The following is a 17,634-nucleotide window of genomic DNA, read 5'->3' as shown; positions in this document are numbered from 1 at the left end:
AAAGGAAGGGGAAAGCCTAAGAGCCACTGCAAGAGGTTCTAGAGCGATGGCAAAAAGGAGTGGGGAGAGAGGGCAGCCCTGTCTAGTGCCTTTTTCTATATAGAAGGGGTCGGAAAGGAAACCGTTGCAAGAAATTTGAGTGGCCGGGGATGAATATATTGCATGGATAGCCTTAATAAACGCACAGGGAATTTAAATCGTGTCATGGTTGCGTAAAGGTGTGGCCATTCGACGAGGTCGAAGGCCTTTTCCGCGTCCAAGGATATGATGGCATATCCTTAAGAAGACATGTTACCGTGGCAGGAATGCATGGCCGCTAACACCCTTCTCACGTGGACCACCGAGTGTCTACCTGCAATAAAGCCTGTCTGATCGGGGTGGACAATGTGGGGGAGTATGAGTTTCAGACGATCGGCCAGTATCTTGGTGAATAACTTGTAATCTAAGTTTAACAAAGATATTGGTCGATAGAAGCCTGGAAGGGATAAATCTCTGCCTGGTTTAGGGAGCAATTTGAGGAGTGCCGAATTAAAGTGGGATGGGGGGGTCTTAGCTAGCAGTAAGGAGTTGAAAATGTCTACCAGAATGGAGTCGAATTTATGGGAGAGGAGTCTATAGAACTCTCCACTATAGCCGTCAGGACCTGGGGCCTTATTGGGTTTTAATTGTTTGATCGCTGACCGGACTTCAGTGATAGTTATCGGGGATAGAAGTTGAGAGGCCATATCATCTGTAAGAGCAGGGTAAGGTAGTGCTTCCCAAAAGAGAGGAGTGTTGATGGAATTGTCAGCGGGGGTAGGGTGAGGGTATGGTGGTTGAGAGCAGGGTGTCGGGGAATGTAAAGCAGGCGAAGGCGGCTGCGGGGTGTTTGGAAGGGTGGATGAGTATAATTGGGAAAAGTAAGACTGCATGATATGTGCAATCTGCTTGTTTGTGGAAGTCAGTGTGCCTTGTTGTGTGCGAAGAGGGTGAACCACTGCAGGTGAAAATGTGTCACGAAGCAAGTTGGAGAGTAAGCGGCCAGATTTGTTCCCGAATTTGTGGAACTTGTAGTGGACAGAAAAAAGGTATTTATTTCCCATTTCGGAGATGTGTTCGTCAAAGTGGGTTTTAGTAAGCAGATATGCTTGCTTAGTGGCTGGTGAAGGTGCATGTTTGTACGCCTGAAAGGCCACAGTGAGAGCGTTCTGGAGCATCAGATACTGCTTTGAGAAATTCTTGTTGGAGGCTGCGGTGAAGGACATAATCGCCCCTCTGAGTACGGCTTTCGCCGACATCCAAAACATAAAGGGATTCGTCTGGAGGTGTTCAGAATTGGTAGTGCAATAGTCGTCCCAAGCAGCCTCCAAGAAGGACTTGAAAGTAGCAGAGCGACAAAATCTAGTTGGGAATTTCCATAACCTAGTCGTGTCCCTGTCATCTGGAAAGTGGATAGTCAATGAAATCATAGCGTGGTCTGACAGTGAGATGGGGGCAATAGAGCAGTCCGTGACCTGAGGGAAAAGAGCATGAGAGATGAAGAAATAGTCGATGCGAGAGAGAGAGCCGTGCGCCGCCGAGAGACAGGTGTATTCTCGTTCTGTTGGGTACAGGGCTCTCCACAGGTCTATAACCTGTAGGGTGGAGGTGAAGAGGGGGATGCCAACCTTAGGGAGTGGAGGGGGGGTCCCACGGGTGTTTGATCTGTCCAGTATGGAGGAAGAGATCAGGTTAAAATCCCCACCAATAATCAAATTGTCACCCATGAAGGGGGTCCGAAGGGTAATCAAGCACTGGAAGTATGACTTAGAATAGGGAGGGGGGATATATACGTTTGCCAGCGTGAGCCTTTTGCCCAATATATCCACCGAAACCACCACATATCTACCAGTATCGTCAGTAACAACACTGTGAACCTCATGAGCCAGAGTGCGTTTTATCAGGATAACCACTCCTCTTGCCTTGGAGCTGTAGGAAGAGGATGCCAATACAGACCAGCCCAGCATTCCCAGTTTTGCTGATTCAGAGGTAGTCAGATGAGTTTCCTGGAGGAATGCCACGTCCACGCCAGACTTTTGTAAGAAAATCTAAATTTTCCTGCGTTTCGCCGGAGAGTTGATACCTCCAACGTTCCAGGTTGCGTAGCGTAGACGAGGCATCACTGCAGGAAACAGGGGAAAAAAGGAACAGCAGCTTAAAGCATAAAAAGACAAAAAGGGGAACTTTTAGTATAGCGATGTCAAAGGATATCATACATTTTGGCCAAGCTATACAGGGTAGGACAGCGCCCACAGGAGTTGGAGGAGGGAACCAGTCAGTGAGGGAGGGGAGGAGTGTACGGGAGGGGAGGTAGGGAACACAAATGAAAAGAGGCATACAAACGGTAGCATTTGATGCCAGACTTCCAAGCAAAAGCACATAAAGTATCATAACAAAAAGGATAAACATCCAGCACGGAGGGGCGTGTCCGCCCCCCGGTCCTCAAAGTGCAGCAAAATATTAACGTATAGCTGTAAAACTGTAAAACTGGGGCCCGTAGATCCCGGCAGTGCGCCACACATAAGAACAATAAAATATCATGTAGTATAGAGAGAATGAGCCACTAAATGTGAAAACAAAAGGTAGCGGTATAAACTCAGAAATCACGGAACAGACATGAAATCATGCAAAACAGAGAGAACTTAATGAGACAATTTAGAACATGGAGCACAGTCCTTCATTTAGTTGAATCAGAGATGTCTGCATCTTTGGCCTGGGACAGCTCCTGGAGGTAAGCCAAAGCATCAGGCGGGGTGGAAAAATCCTTAAATGAAGACCCGTCATAAATGCGAAGCCTGGCAGGATATAGCAGGCCAAATTTGCGCCCTTCAGCGACTAATTGAGAGCAAACAGGGGAAAAGGATTTCCTGGCTCGTGACAATTCAGCGGAGTAGTCTTGAAAAATATGAAGCTTATGTCCTTCCCATGACAAGATTTTGCTTTGCGAGAGGCCGACCATATCTCCATTTTGTGTAGGTAATTTAAGCAGCGGAACAGGGTAACGCGGGGTCTCGGCCTGTTAGGGGTCGGAGTCGGGCCCACCCTATGGACCCTCTCTATTACCATGTCCTGGCAAACCTCTTCTATGCCTAAAAGCGAGGGTAGAGTGTTGCGGACAAAATGGGCCAAAGCGGGCCCCTTGATAGATTCAGGGAGGCCGACCAGCCAAATATTGTTTCGACACGATCTGTTCTCAATATCGTCTATCTTGTTCCACAGCTGGTAGGAATCGTTAGGGAGGCGCTTCACGGTGTGTTGCAAATCCCCTATATCATGGGAGGCTATATTGATCTGCTGCTCTGTGTTAGAAACCCTGTGGGTCAGATGTTGCAGCTGGCTGGTAATATCAGCCACTGCTTTGGATAGAAGGGGAGTCATGGTAGCTGTAATGACCGCCACCACCTCTGAGTAAGTCACAGGGGCATCGCAGCCTGCACTCACGTGTCCCCCAGGTCCTGCGGCCACGGTTTTCTTATGCAGGGGGGGTGCACTCTCCACTGCAGAGTCTGCCTGCATGCTCCCTGCAGGCCGCCGCTTCTCCTGGCGTGGAGGCTGCGGCTGCTGCTGCTCCGTCTGGGGCTGCGGCGTCAGCGGCGCTAAAAAGCGGTCCATGTCGGCTGCGGGGAGTGTAAGGTCACTACGGGAGAGCTCCGGGCGCCAAACGAGGCTTTAAAAACCTAATTAAAAGTGTCTGAAGAGGAGCGGGGGACGGAGCTCAGAACAGAGCTCAGGTCTCCATGAAGCCGAAACCGGAAGTCCCATGTGGGCTATTTTTAACAATGTTACCTATTGCCAGTTATGTATTTAATTTAGTATCAAAGTGATACTAATGAAGATGCCATTAGCATTTAACGTGAATCACCTTTATGACGAGGTCCAATGGCATCCACCTCCTCAACGGTGTCCTTTATTATTTTGCCGATAGTCTAACATTGCCGGCGGAAGTTTTGTGACTAATGTGCATGAACGTTGTGCTTCCATCTAGGAGGGACTAAGCAAAACTCCTCTAAGTCCAGTACTCTCACTTATGTAAACCCCTTTTCCACTAAAAATCAGGGTCTTCCCCAGATTTTGGAACATGGTTCCACCCTTTGTCGGACCCAGGTCTGACACAATTTCCACTGCACCTTTGATCTGGGCACCCGTCTGCAGTGTGTCTGTCCTGCCAGCAATTGGAGATAACATCATCTTCAAGCGCCGTTGATCCTGCTCTCCTTATATCTGTAACGGGACCTCAGTCTTATAACCCAGGTCAGACCATTTACACTGCAGCATTACCCAGGTCCTTCTCAGGTCAAACGCTGCTCACTACTCGGGTTGACCCGGTAATACCCCTGGTTTTTGCAGCAGTGTAAAAGGGGTATAAGCGTGGTAAGATGAGTTTTCTGCTATTTAATAGTGGATGGACCTCATTGGTGGGATGTAATGGGGTGTGAGTTTTTCATGCTGGACAAACCCGCACCTTGTCGCACATTAGAAGGTGCGAGTTTGTCGCAAAACTTGCCCCATGTAATAGTTTGTGTCACATCTAGCAAAGTTTGAGGATCCGGCAGCTGAGACTTGCCCAAGGAGGTAGTTGGCTGTGGGTGAACAAGATGAGGGGGTTGGATATTGTTCCTTCGCATGGGACACGGTGCAATGAAGAAAGTAGGGGTGAGAGTAATTGAATAGTATTTATTATGTACAGGGCTGAGGTAGAGAACTGTGGCTGGAGCACAATGGTTAAAAGACGTGACTGGAGGCAAAAAACTGTGGACTGTGATTTGAAATACAAGACTGAAGATTATGAACTATGGAACTGTGGATGGTAGTTGAAGACGTGGCTGGAGACAAGGACTGTGGACTATGGTTTGGAAGATGAGGCTGAAGATAATAATCTGCAGGTTGTGGTCGGTGGTACAAAGAAGTAGATCTGTGGAGTTTGGCTTGAAAGACGAGACAGAAGACCCGGGGCCGACTGTGCCCAAAGAGTCTTTCTGAACCGGGTTTTCCAGGAGCGCTTCCACAGGCAGTAGCAGGTTAGGAATGGCAGGACTGCAGCAGCAACAGAGAACCGACCAAGCAGGATCAGGAGTAACCAGAATACTACAAGGATCCTGGGAGCACAGGCTAAAGCACCTACAACAGGGTTGTAACTTGAAGCACTGGTGTCCCTGTCCTAAACCAGCTCCCTTTTATAGGGAGAGTTTCCCCTGGATTGGCTGGAAGAAACAGGGAACAGGAACTATGCTTAAACCTTGGTCTCCAACACAGCGGCGCCCAGTAATGCAGACCTTTCTGCAAAGCCACATTGCTCACTGCCTCTGGTCTCCTAGCAATGGCTCAGCAAGAGCGACCTGCTGTAGCGACATCCCACCGCCACGAGCGGACCCCCTCATTGCCGCAACTGCTGCCCACGGACCCGGCGCAGCAGCCCACCTCTGCCGCTGCCCACACACCGCCAGAGAAGCCAACCCCGTGGCCCCAGCGTACCGGTAAGACTCCGGACGCAGACAGCTTGCCAGTTTTTAAGTACGATGCTATTACATTGAGCGAGTGTGTACGAATTTTCTAAAATGGAAATCAAACATTGTAATGTGAGTTTCATTACATTGTGCAAGTTTGACAGAAACATGTACAGATTAAAACAAGAGAAACAAAAGAGACATGTTGGTCCTCCCCCTCCAAAATCATAACCAGCCCAAGTCCTGGTTACTAAAATACAGGGAAACAAATTGATATGGTGTTGCCCGTATTTTAACAACCAACTCCAAGCTCTTGGACTGGTCCAGGTTCCAAAAATACAGGGAAGAAAAGACGTAGGGGTCCCTCTTATTTTTGGAACCAGCACTGGGCTCCACTGGCCAGGGAAGTAATGCCACAGCCGAGGCACACATTTATAATGGTCCCTGCAGCTGTAGCATCACCCACCCCAACTAGTCAACTCTGGTCAGGGTTCCCTGGGGGAGTGGGGAACCCACCAATAAAGGGTAACCCCCCTTCCCCACAAGGCTCCCAAGGGCTGTCCTTGGCATTCCTGGTCTGTGAGTGCTGGGCTGATCGCCCAAGTGTAAAAAATAGATAAAATATATTATTTTACTTGTGGAACCACATGTCTCAGCAAGCCTCTCCACATGTTGGTACTTGGACAACCACAAGTACCAGCATACCGGGCATAAACGGGCTTACTGGTACCATAGTTCCACCTATAAAAAAATAGTACACAGGACACGGACACGGACACACACACCGTGAAAGTATAACTTTATTAAAGCATACTTACACACTTACATATACAGTACTTACCTACTGTCCCACGTAGCCCCTTTTCTAGTAGTATTCCATAGAGTACATGTATAAAAATAAAAATATTTACTTATATCCTCTAGTGGACCCCGGTGCAGGTTCCAAAAAGACTTCTTTTTCCCCCCATATTTTGGAAACAGGACTGGTCAAAGACCTGGTGCTGGTTGTTAAAATACAGGAGACCCCAGTCAATTTTTCCCCTGTATTTTAGCAACCAGGCCCAGGGCTGGTTATGCTTTGGGGAGTGGGGGAGGACAGCACGTCTTTTTTTTTAACTGTTTCAGCACTTCACAGACAGAAGCATGCATGGATCTCACTGATCTGTGCATGCTTCTGGCAAACTCACGAGGCAGAAGCCAGTCTATTTTTTTGAGAGATTTTGGTATTGTTTTAGGTGCGAGTTTACAACTCCCATTCTATTACATTGCCCAACATGTATGTCTACAATTGCACAATTAAGAGAGTGAGGAATCGGATGTATTAATAGGACTGAATGCAGAATGTAACGTTGTGCAAATTGACTAACATTTACAGCCAGTACCTGCTCATACTGTACGTATACGAAAGTGTCAAGCTAGAAGCCATTAATATGTCACTAAGTCATTTTATTATAATGTCAGCACTTTGGCAGGTATTACTAAGCAGGCATAAGAAAAAATATTTCAGTAAGCTCATTTGGAACAATCTACAAAATATGGAAATATTACCTTCAATATTTATTACATGGAACACACAATGTATTAGCCCTCCTGCAGATAATCTGTGGTTGTTAATAAGGGAACCAGTAAATGTACTTAAATCAAAATCCTGATGGTCAAAATACCATCAACCATTGACCGATGGTCAAAATACAGACAAGGTAAAAATACCGACATGTTCAAAATACCAGTATTTAAAATACCGACAAGGTCAAAATACCGATAAGGTCAAAATACCGACATTTAAAATGTTGACAGATCAAAAAGTCGATACATGTTTTGCATTTTTTTTTCTGTATGTATGTTGACATAGGTCGACATAGACACCGTATAAGTGTATTGCATCCCCTCGCTGCCTTCGCCATGCTTCGGACATCGTGCTTGGCACACTATTACATTCCCCCTCCACATCCACTGGGATGGTAAAGTATGAACAAATCGGTTTCAATGAAAAAATCATGAAAAACTTGTGTCGACTTTTTGACCTGTCAACATTTTAAATGTCTGTATTTTGACCTTGTTGGTATTTTGACCATCGGGATTTTAATTGTAGGTATTTCGTACTGAACCCGTTTATAACCAATAAAACACAACTCCAGTGAAATCACCAATTTACTCACATCGTTAGTAACTGGAGCAAATGAGTGACAAAGACTGACACTAACGACAAAGCCATTCATGAGCCATACTCAGTGGCGTATCTATAATGGATGCAGTGTGTGCGGTGCACACTGGCCCCTGGGTCCAGAAGGGGCTCACACCGCACACACTGCACCCATTTCTTCTATATACTTACCTTTTTGGTGTCCGGATGTTGGTCCCCTCCTCTCCCGAGTCCCGTAGCCGGCAGCCGCAGCAGCGCTGTCAGTGCTCTGACTGAGCACTAGGGACTCTGGCACAGTGCCAGAGTCTACAGCACACACGCAGGTCTCTGATAAAATGGGCGCCACGCCATTATTTTGGTGACTTGCGCTGTAGAGTCTGGCACTGTGCCAGGGTCTCTAGCGCTCAGACAGATTGCTAACAGTGCTGCTGCTGGCTACAGGATGGGAGAGGAGAGGACCTACACCCGGAGACTGCACATGGGTCCCCTCCTCTCTAGATACGCCCCTGGCCATACTCTTGCTTAATTGCAGGCGTATTCGTTTAATATGGTAAAATTGGCTTCAGCTAATGGCAACAATTACAAACCATTCTGCTGTATAAACTGTACATAATGTAGTAACTGTGCAGACACACATTGATACAAGTGTTGCAGTTTGAAATGGATCAACTATGTCAGTGATAACAAAATATTGGAAATGCGGTTAGAATAATGCTAAACAGATGGTACCTCATTAACTATATGGGCACCGCCGATGGTGAAGTTCATGCACATACACACACGTATCTATCTATCTATCTATCTATCTTTTATATATCTATACATCTTATAAATGAGAACATCTGTTTGTTTGTTTGTTTGTTTGTTTGTTTGTTTGTTTGTTTGTTTGTCTGATTGCGATAAACTCAGAAACACATAAACCGATTGTGATGCTCTTTCCCCCATTGTGTAGGTAATTTTTCCAGGCAGGTTTTAGGCTAAGGATCATCACAATCAGTCATCAGGGTACTGTGGGTGGGGCGCCATGGGAAAGGGTCCCCTGTACTGCGCTCACCAAGTCAGCAGCGGCAGGCGTAAAAGGGGGCACATTGGGAGAAGACATGAGGATAGACCAGAGAGAGAACATTGGGAGTACTTCCAAATTGATCGTAGCAGGATTTTTGTTAGCAGTTGGGCAAAACCATGTGCACTGCAGGGGAGGCAGATATAACATGTGCAGAAAAAGTTAGCTGCGATCAACTTGGAATTACCCCCATTGACTCTTAGAAGACATGCTTCTCAGCATCAAACAGAAACTCTGCAGCACTGAAGTTCTTGCCTATCCTTCAAAAGAGAGTGATCCCTTTCATCTATAACGCATTCTCCCAATACCCCACCCTATATAGTACCAAAATTCAAAACTGCCAGGTCTTCCAAAATAACACAAGCAGGCAGCAGCAACAATTCAATGTTTCAATGTATTTGTTTCCCTGTCATTATCTCAGGTTTCCTAACAAACGACAACACAATACATTTTAGGTGTTAATTAAGGGTGAAACCATCAGGAGCAGATGTGATTTTATCATTCGATTGATTTGATACTGAATAAAGTATATTTGTCACAGCTGTTCTATATTTTTATTTATATATATTGCATTTCAGGGATAATATATTCTTATTTGCAATTAATTAAATTGAGTTTTAAATGTAAAAGATTGTAATTAATAAATGTAATTTTAAAAAAAATCAAGAAATCCTGATAAGCAAAAGTATACATATGATTTTTCATCCTGTGCAGATTGCATTAATGTCATAAACACAAAAGTGCTACAGTGATCCAATGACAAATGGCTACTTAGTAAGTGTGCTGGAGGTTCCATAAGGATCCATAAGAAATCACTCCAGCTATAAACTGATACTGTAAAACACTTATACTATGATAAACTTGATTTTTTATATTTTCTCATATCTGACCTGAAATAACCCTCATTATAAAATCCTAATCCCTAGATAAATGTTTAATTGTATGTATACCTCACAAATGTCTCAATATTGACTTTCCACGATCTGGACGTTTGTGCCTCCTCTGCATTCAGCATGCAAAAAGAATAATTTTTGGGGGAAAAAATACTGATCAGGGGTGTGACCATGGCTACTTTGAGTTGGGCACTCCCTCAGGATGGCACTGCCATGCCCACATCCTGACTTAGAATGGACCCATGATATTGTTAGGTATATACTGGTTTGTTGAAAAATATACATATATATATATATATATATAGATATATATAGATATAGATATATTTATTTTTAATTGTGACGCTTTTTTTAGGAGCTTTGACAGTTTTTTTTATATATATATATAAAACTTTCAAAACTCATAAAAAAGCATCACAAAAAAATAAACACAAATCATATAGCAGGATGAAACAGTTTTTGTTCCTATCTGTTCATCTGAAACTCTAAATTGTAATTGTAAATAAATAATTTCTCAATGGCGCTTTTCCAGTGTGAGAATATTGGTTAAAACTTCTAGTTCCCTTACTAGCTCCTGGCCATCCAATTCATAGTAAGTTGCATACCGATACATGAAATGTCAGCAAGTATCTTGTTTCAAAATTTCTACATTAAAATCTAGATGTCCCAGCACTTAAAAAAAATATATTTTTTAGTACTGGAATCTACAAAAGAAATAACATTTCTGTGCATGGTATAGCAAAGCCATGTTTCCATATAATATTACATTTGGAATAGGATAGACAATTTACTACATTATATGTAACAGAGAAACTTAGAATTTGGCGGCAGATAAGAACCACTTGGTCTATCTAGTCTGCCCCTTTTTTTTATCCGTTAGGTAATCTCCACCCTTTTTAAACCTTAGTTCTTTGTAAGTATATTCATATGCCTATCCTATGCATGTTAAATTGCTCTACAGTCATAGCCTCTTCCACATCTGATGGGAGGCTATTCCACTTATCCACTACCCTTTCTGTGAAGTAATTTTTCCTTAAATTTCCCCTGAACATGTCTCCCTCAAGTGTCAGTGTATGTCCTTGAGTTCTAAAACTTCTTTTCCTTTGAAGAATGTTTCCCTCCTGAACTTTGTTAAGACCCTTGGTATTTGAAATTCCTATCCTGCAACCAGGTTCTTATCCATTTAACTGTTTTATTATCCACCCGCACGCTTTCAAATTTATTTAACAGTCTGAGATGTGGGACAGTGTCAAATGCCTTACTAAAGTCTAGATATATTGCATCTACAGCCCCCCTTGATCTATTATTTTCGTCACGGAGTCAAAAAAAAGTCAATAAGATTTGTTTGGCATGATCTCCCACCAGTAAATCCATGCTTTTTTTGGATTCTGTAAGTTATTTGATTTAATATATTCCACAACTTTTTCTTTTAATAGTTTTCCAATTACTTTCCCTACTACTGATGTAAGGCTTACTGTTCTGTAGTTACTTGCTTTTTTCTTATTACCCCTTTTGTGCAGTGGAACTACATTCACCTTTTTCCAGTCCTCTGGAATGGCACCTGTACCTAGTGACTGGTTGAACAATTCTGCTAATGGTGCCACCAGCCCATCTTTTAGCTCTTTTAGTATGCTTGGATGTATCCCATCTGGCCCCATTGACTTATCCACTTTCAGTTTTGAAAGTTCTGTTTGGACCTTCTACTCTGTAAATGTACTTTCATCTACCTTATTTTTATGAATGTCCTTGAAACTTAACTGTGGTCCCTTCCCTTCTCTTTCTGTAGTAACTACTGAGCAAAAATAATTAGTTAGATGATCTGCTATTGCCTTGTCTCCCTCCACCAAATGCTCACTCTCTGTATTGTTAGTTACATACGGTATTCATTACCAAAGCGTCTTACCTTCATACTCCTATGTACAGTATATTGCATTTTCACAACAAGATTTTCTCCGTACAGTATGACAATAAATGTGTTTCCTTCTTTCTTTTCAACATTTGGTGCGGAAGGGAGATTTTATGTTTAATTAGATAACCAAAGATCCAAATATGGAAATGATAAACTATCACACATCTTTTGTTGTTGTTGAAGATCAGTGCTGTAGATTTCAATCTGGCCAAATAGTAGTCAGTGAATGTAATACAGTGTCTGTTGTACAATACCACACTTATTGCAGTAAAAAAAGACCATCTCTGAAAGTGTGTATAGTGGCAGACTAATTACATTTATAATTCTATTTTCCCTGAGTGGGAACACAGAAATTTCCATCCTGCATGAGGACATGATTTTTGAACAAGCTGTACACTAGATGACATCAGATCTAGTCGGATTGCGTATGTGTGACCAACGGTCAGAAGACCACCAGTCACAATACCGATAGCAGGAACCCGGCATTTACATGGCCGGTGGGCAGGGTGAGCACAACAAAGCCCCTTGTGAGCTAGCTTCGCTCACCACACTGAGGGTTCGGTGGCGAGACAGGTTCTAATCCCACACTATGGGTCTCCTGACCGCCGGTCACATAACTACATCCCGATCCCACCAGTCACATAACCACATCCCAATCCCGCCAGTCACACAACTACATCTTGATCCTGCAAGTCACATAACTACATCCCGATCCCGCCGGTCACATAACTACATCCCGATCCCGCCAGTCACATAACTACATCCCGATCCTGCCAGTCACATAACTACAACCCGATCCCGCCAGTCACATAACTACATCCAGAACCAGCAAGTCACATAACTACATCCCGATCCCACCGGTCACATAACTACATCCCAATCCCGCCAGTCACATATCTGTGTGCAGTTTTTATATTTTCCTCATGCTTTCATGGGTTTCTTACGGGTACCCCAGTTTCCTCCCACATTCCAAAAATATACTGGAAGGTTCATTTGCTCCTGACAAAAATTAAGCCTAGTGTGTATGTACATGTGGTAGGTAAAGCAGATTCTAAATTCCACTGGGACTGGGACTGATGTGAATGACCAAGTAATCACTATAAAGGTCTGGGCCTATATCTGCGCTTCATAAATAACGGTAATAATAATTCTATAAATATTTGCAAAGGGTGTAAATGCATCACTATTCAATATCATGGCAATTAGAACAAGAATAGCTGTCGAGAACATACAAGCTGCACATATATAGGGCCTGGATGGGAATTGAGTCCTGGACCGCAGTGCTGTGAGACAGCGTACTAATTATTACATCACCACGCTATCCATAATGTTTTAATAAATGATTTTAGCAGAGTAATGAGAAAATTACTTAATTATGTTTTTAGGAATTTTACTGGAGACACCAGGCTCAATTCCAGCTTCACTGTTGATGATGACAACATAACGTATTCTGAAGACTACGATGAAGCAGTTGCACAGTACAATTTAACAATTATTATAAGGGCAATGTCCATTATGTGGTACATTGTGACTCTAATATTGGGGATCATAGGAAATGGTTTAGTCATCTGGATTGCCGGTTTCAAGATGAAGACAGTCAGTGCCTTGTGGTTCCTAAACTTGGCTATTGCTGACTTTGTCACATGTGTTTCTCTACCCTTACGTATTTCTGAGTGGGCTTTGTATTGGAAAATTCCTTTTGATCACTTCCTATGTAAGGCTGGTATAACAATTCTCTTCATAAACATGTTAACCAGTGTTTATTTCATGACCGTCATCAGCATTGATCGATGTGTTTCCGTTTGTTACCCAATTTGGACCAAAATACACAGGACACCCAGGTTAGCCACCATCATAGCTGTACTGGTTTGGCTGCTGAGCCTAGTTACTAGTATCCCTCACCTGGTGTTTAACCATGGGTTTGATGATGTCACTGAGTGTTTTCCTAAATATTTACAAATTTCAGGAAAGAGAAGAAGGGCAATGTTTATCACAAAGAATATCTGCATGTTTGCATTTCCATTTGCCATCATCCTCATATCATATGTCCTGATTTTTTTCAAGATAAGAGCTATCAGAAAATCAAGTAGGTCTAACAGACCATTCCGAGTTATCACCGCAGTCATAGTATGCTTCTTCATCTGCTGGTTTCCATATAACACCTGGCCATTAATAACGATTGATGTAAATTACTGGAGAGCTGATGTTGTCATTACAGAAGTTTCCGTCTGCTTGGCTTACTTCAGCAGCTGCATAAACCCCTTGCTCTATGTCTTCTTTTCCCATGATTTCAAGAAAAGCTTTGTAAAGTCCATTCCAGCTGTGTTGGAAAATGCTTTTAAGGAGCCGTCTGATCTTAACAGTTTGGACAACGCTGTCACCAGCACATTTCCAACTTTACATTTGGAATCTTCATTATAATGAATATTTTGTGACTGAGCACCATAATATGTTATATGGATAATATTCTCAAATATTCTGTGCATAGAGTATGTTGCAGGTTGCTTGGAATGCAAGATATCTGTCCATCTATGTCGCCCTACATGCTCCTACCAGACATCACTGGTTATTTACATGCAGGTGTCTTATAATAGTATTGTAGATTGAATGAGAAACTGGAAAGTGTATTGTTTTTGGAGAACACATTGCGTAATGATGGTTGAGTGATTTACTAAGATCAGTGCATGCCCATTACCAGGCAATTGCTTTAACTAGGTGTAATGGTTTGCGGTTGGGATGCTGGTGGCTGGGATCCCAGCGGCAAGGGGCGAGCGCCATGAAGTCGCCTGCGCTTGCCACAGGTTCTATTTCCACTCTCTAGGTGTCATGGACACCCACGAGTAGGAATAGCCCCTGATAGCCAGGATTCCGGCTGGTGGCATTGTCAGTGGTTGGGATTCCAGCGTCGGTATGCTGACCGCCGGATCCCGACTGTCGGCAATATAACTACATTCTGGTGTAATGTATCACATTGAATATTTAGTCTGTGTTTTGCTCTTACATATGGTTTGTGCACTGCAAACAAATTCCTAATGATATTGTACTGGGTGTGGTATAACAAGTTGACATTCAGAATCTTAACACGAGAATGTCAACAAAGCCTTGTTAAAGTCAAATCCAATGTTTCTGTATTGTCTTATTAATTGTGTATTTCTTATATTGCACAATGGCAGAAATGTGCTGGGAACCCTCTCTGGGGGAGTAGCAAAAAGAAGTCCACAGGCTTCTGTTGGGTATGGCCACCCAAATAAGGCATTACATTCTGGAGCCTGGTACATATGTAAATGTGGTAAAACCCCCAAAACTGTATTTTTTTGTGGTTGTTATTGCATTTTGGACTTTGGTACATCCCGCCCACAGTGTTGACATAAACAGTAGGTCAACATATAAAATATTGACTTGCGTAATGCTCACAATTCCAGAATTATTTTTAAGCAACTGTTTGTCATAGTGTCATTGTATGTCTGACATTTAATTAAAACAATTATCAAACCATGTTTATAAAATGTTAGTGTGACAAAACATTACTGCGCTGTTGTACTCCGTCAGACGCCTTCAGGAAGAAGTACTCTGGGATATGTACGCCGTCAGACGCCTTCAGGATGAAGTACTCTGGGATATGTACGCTGCTTACTCTCCTTGCCACATCTTCTTTTTTCGACCTCACCCCTAGGAAATCACAGAAATCCTAGGGGATAGTGCAGGAGGCCTGGTAATGTCATTTGCATAAAATGTGTTATTTTGATTATTAAAATTAGCTTTTGTACAAGTTCCTTTAAGTATATTTGCATGTTTGCATAATAATAATAATAAAGTAAAAAAATCTGTACACATTTGCACCCAGATAAACCTATCCATGTGCATTGGTATTATTGATGCAGATGCTAAGAGGGATATTCAATTAGCGGTACTAATTTTTCAGGTGCAAAAAAAAAAAAGATTCTTTTTTGTAATTTTTTTTCTTCCTTTTGCCGATTTGAATTGGGGGAATTAATTTATTACCTGTTTTTTTTGTGCCCAGAAATTACCCGTTTTTGGGTGAAAACATATAGGATCTCGGATACATTCCATGACCTACTGTATGTGTTTTTGCAGCTGTAATCGCTAAAATGGTGCATTTTATCAGATAATTTTTTCCACCTGCCTCAGGCTGGTGAAGAAGGTTCCCATTGAGTACCAGCATCAGGGGATAATTGGATAGCCCGGGAGGGTTAATTAGCCGTGGTAAATTACTGTGGCTAAGTGAATCTCCCCCTAAATAAGAACAATAGCAAAGTATAACATAAATACACACATTCTAGAAAAGTCTTTGAAGCTTAAAGAGGGAATGCCTAACTCATTTTTTTCAAGCTATTATAAGGAAAATAGGGCCTAATTCAGTAAGGATTGCATTTGCAAAATTGCATGCAGGAAGCTTTGCAAATGCAATCACTAAAAATGCAAATGCAGTAGGAGGTGTTAAAAACCTCTTTGCTGCATTAGCGATCCCAGCGCTACGACCATGTCACAGCCTTGGATCAATATTGCGACTGATGGTCAAGATGTTCTCCCGCAGACTGCCAGCTAAGTAAGCCTCAGCTTTCTCAGGCTGGCTGTCACAGGGGTGCTTGCAAGGCCAAGATATCTCCATATGAGACGCAGGCCTTGGCCTTGCCACGCCCCAGATAATGGGACAACATGCCTCCATTTCAGGAAACGCCAATCGTCTCCATCCCTGCCTCACCCCTCGAATGCCTCTGTCTGTCATTCAGGCAGAGGCTGTTGGAAAAATTCAAGCCACATGCAGGACCTGCTCTGCACATGTGCAGAATTGGTCCTGCACAGTTTCTAGGTAATCAGGAAACTTGGGACAAACAAGAGATGCATATTGAATCAGCCCCACAGAGCCTAACACATGTGTCTTTATCTAAATATAAATAAAACATTACTTAACTTTCATCCAAATACTGTAAATGTTATTAATAAATGTTTGCTTAAGAACGTAAGGAATTGCTTAAGAACTTAAGCAATTACATTATTTCATGTCCTCATGATAAGACCAAATTTTATGATTTTATGTGTTGAATAAACAGATAATAAATATAAAAAATATATAAGTTACTCATATAAAGGTTTCTGATTATTTCAGGTTGGCCATAACTTACCATACTTGGCACATAAAGGCTTTAGCTATCCTTACATCTCTGTGCCAACAGATGGAATAAGAAGTGGTTACTGATATTATTTGTTCACATACAGATGCAGCAAATACTGTGTTAAGTTGGCACCTGGCACATAACAATTATACCCTTCTGCGCCATCCATCCTGTGTCATGTTACTGCAATCATTATTAATATTTTGCATGTAGAATTAGTATTGGGCACTTGATAGATTTTTGATTAATTCATACAGTTCAGTGTAATTTATACTATAGATGCATCCACAAGTATTCAATAGTTGGATGTGATAAGAATATTTTAGGCACTTAAAGGTGAATATTTGTTTGAGTGAAAACTTCTACCTTGTGCTAGATTGTATAAATATGGCAAAAATGTACATACAAAACGTGTCTGAACACTTTCTGCTTGAGAAACTATAATCAACAAGTCAAGTGTACACTGTAGATGCTTCCATCACAAAGACGTGGTTCTACAAAAAGAATCTTTGCGCCAAAGTTTAACCCAGTCATCTCAATGTGAAGTATGATATCTTGTACTATATTTACTAAGCAGTCATTTTGCATTTCCAGCAGGATTGCAGTGATTTCCTGGTGGTTTAGTTGTCCTCTTATTTACTAAGGTATATCCTATGTAAAACCTCTGTAAAACCACCAAGTAGTAAAAGCATCACATTACACATTGTCATCACAATTTTTACAGTGGAATAGATAAACACTCACCTATTTACTATCCTTTGGTTTTAAAAATAGACATAAAATGGTTGGCAAACCCAGCCAAATAAATAATTTGCTTTGGATAGATGAGATGGTTTGCAAACTAGACATGGCGGGTTTGGTTTTGCTGAACACAGAATATAACTGAACTCTTGGGTTCCAGGTCACTTTGGGGTACCGAGTGAAACAGTGTCCCAGCTCAGGGTCAACCTGCCAAGTTCTGATCTTGGATTTAAAATCTCTTGTGATTTCAGGTGATATTTCACCGTGGAAATTACTGGAAATGCAGCA

At 42.4% G+C, this 17,634-nt stretch overlaps 1 protein-coding gene across 1 annotated transcript; it reads left to right on the top strand.

Annotated features, from left to right (window-relative positions):
• Positions 1–12,826: 12,826 nt before the first annotated feature.
• LOC134965165 (C3a anaphylatoxin chemotactic receptor-like) lies at positions 12,827–13,891 on the top strand. Its single transcript, XM_063941684.1, has one exon. The coding sequence runs from the start codon at positions 12,827–12,829 to the stop codon at positions 13,889–13,891; it is 1,065 nt and encodes a 354-aa protein (XP_063797754.1).
• The last annotated feature ends 3,743 nt before the right edge of the window (positions 13,892–17,634 follow it).

This window comes from Pseudophryne corroboree, chromosome 10 (genome assembly GCF_028390025.1).
Source record: "Pseudophryne corroboree isolate aPseCor3 chromosome 10, aPseCor3.hap2, whole genome shotgun sequence".
Classification (NCBI taxonomy): domain Eukaryota; kingdom Metazoa; phylum Chordata; class Amphibia; order Anura; family Myobatrachidae; genus Pseudophryne; species Pseudophryne corroboree.
Note: the sequence above shows the minus strand (reverse complement) of the source record. Positions and strands in the feature narration are given on the sequence as shown.

Bases quoted from the DNA above. Each gene is read 5' to 3' on its own strand.
- LOC134965165 (XM_063941684.1), top strand. From the start codon at position 12,827: ATGAGAAAATTACTTAATTATGTTTTTAGGAATTTTACTGGAGACACC.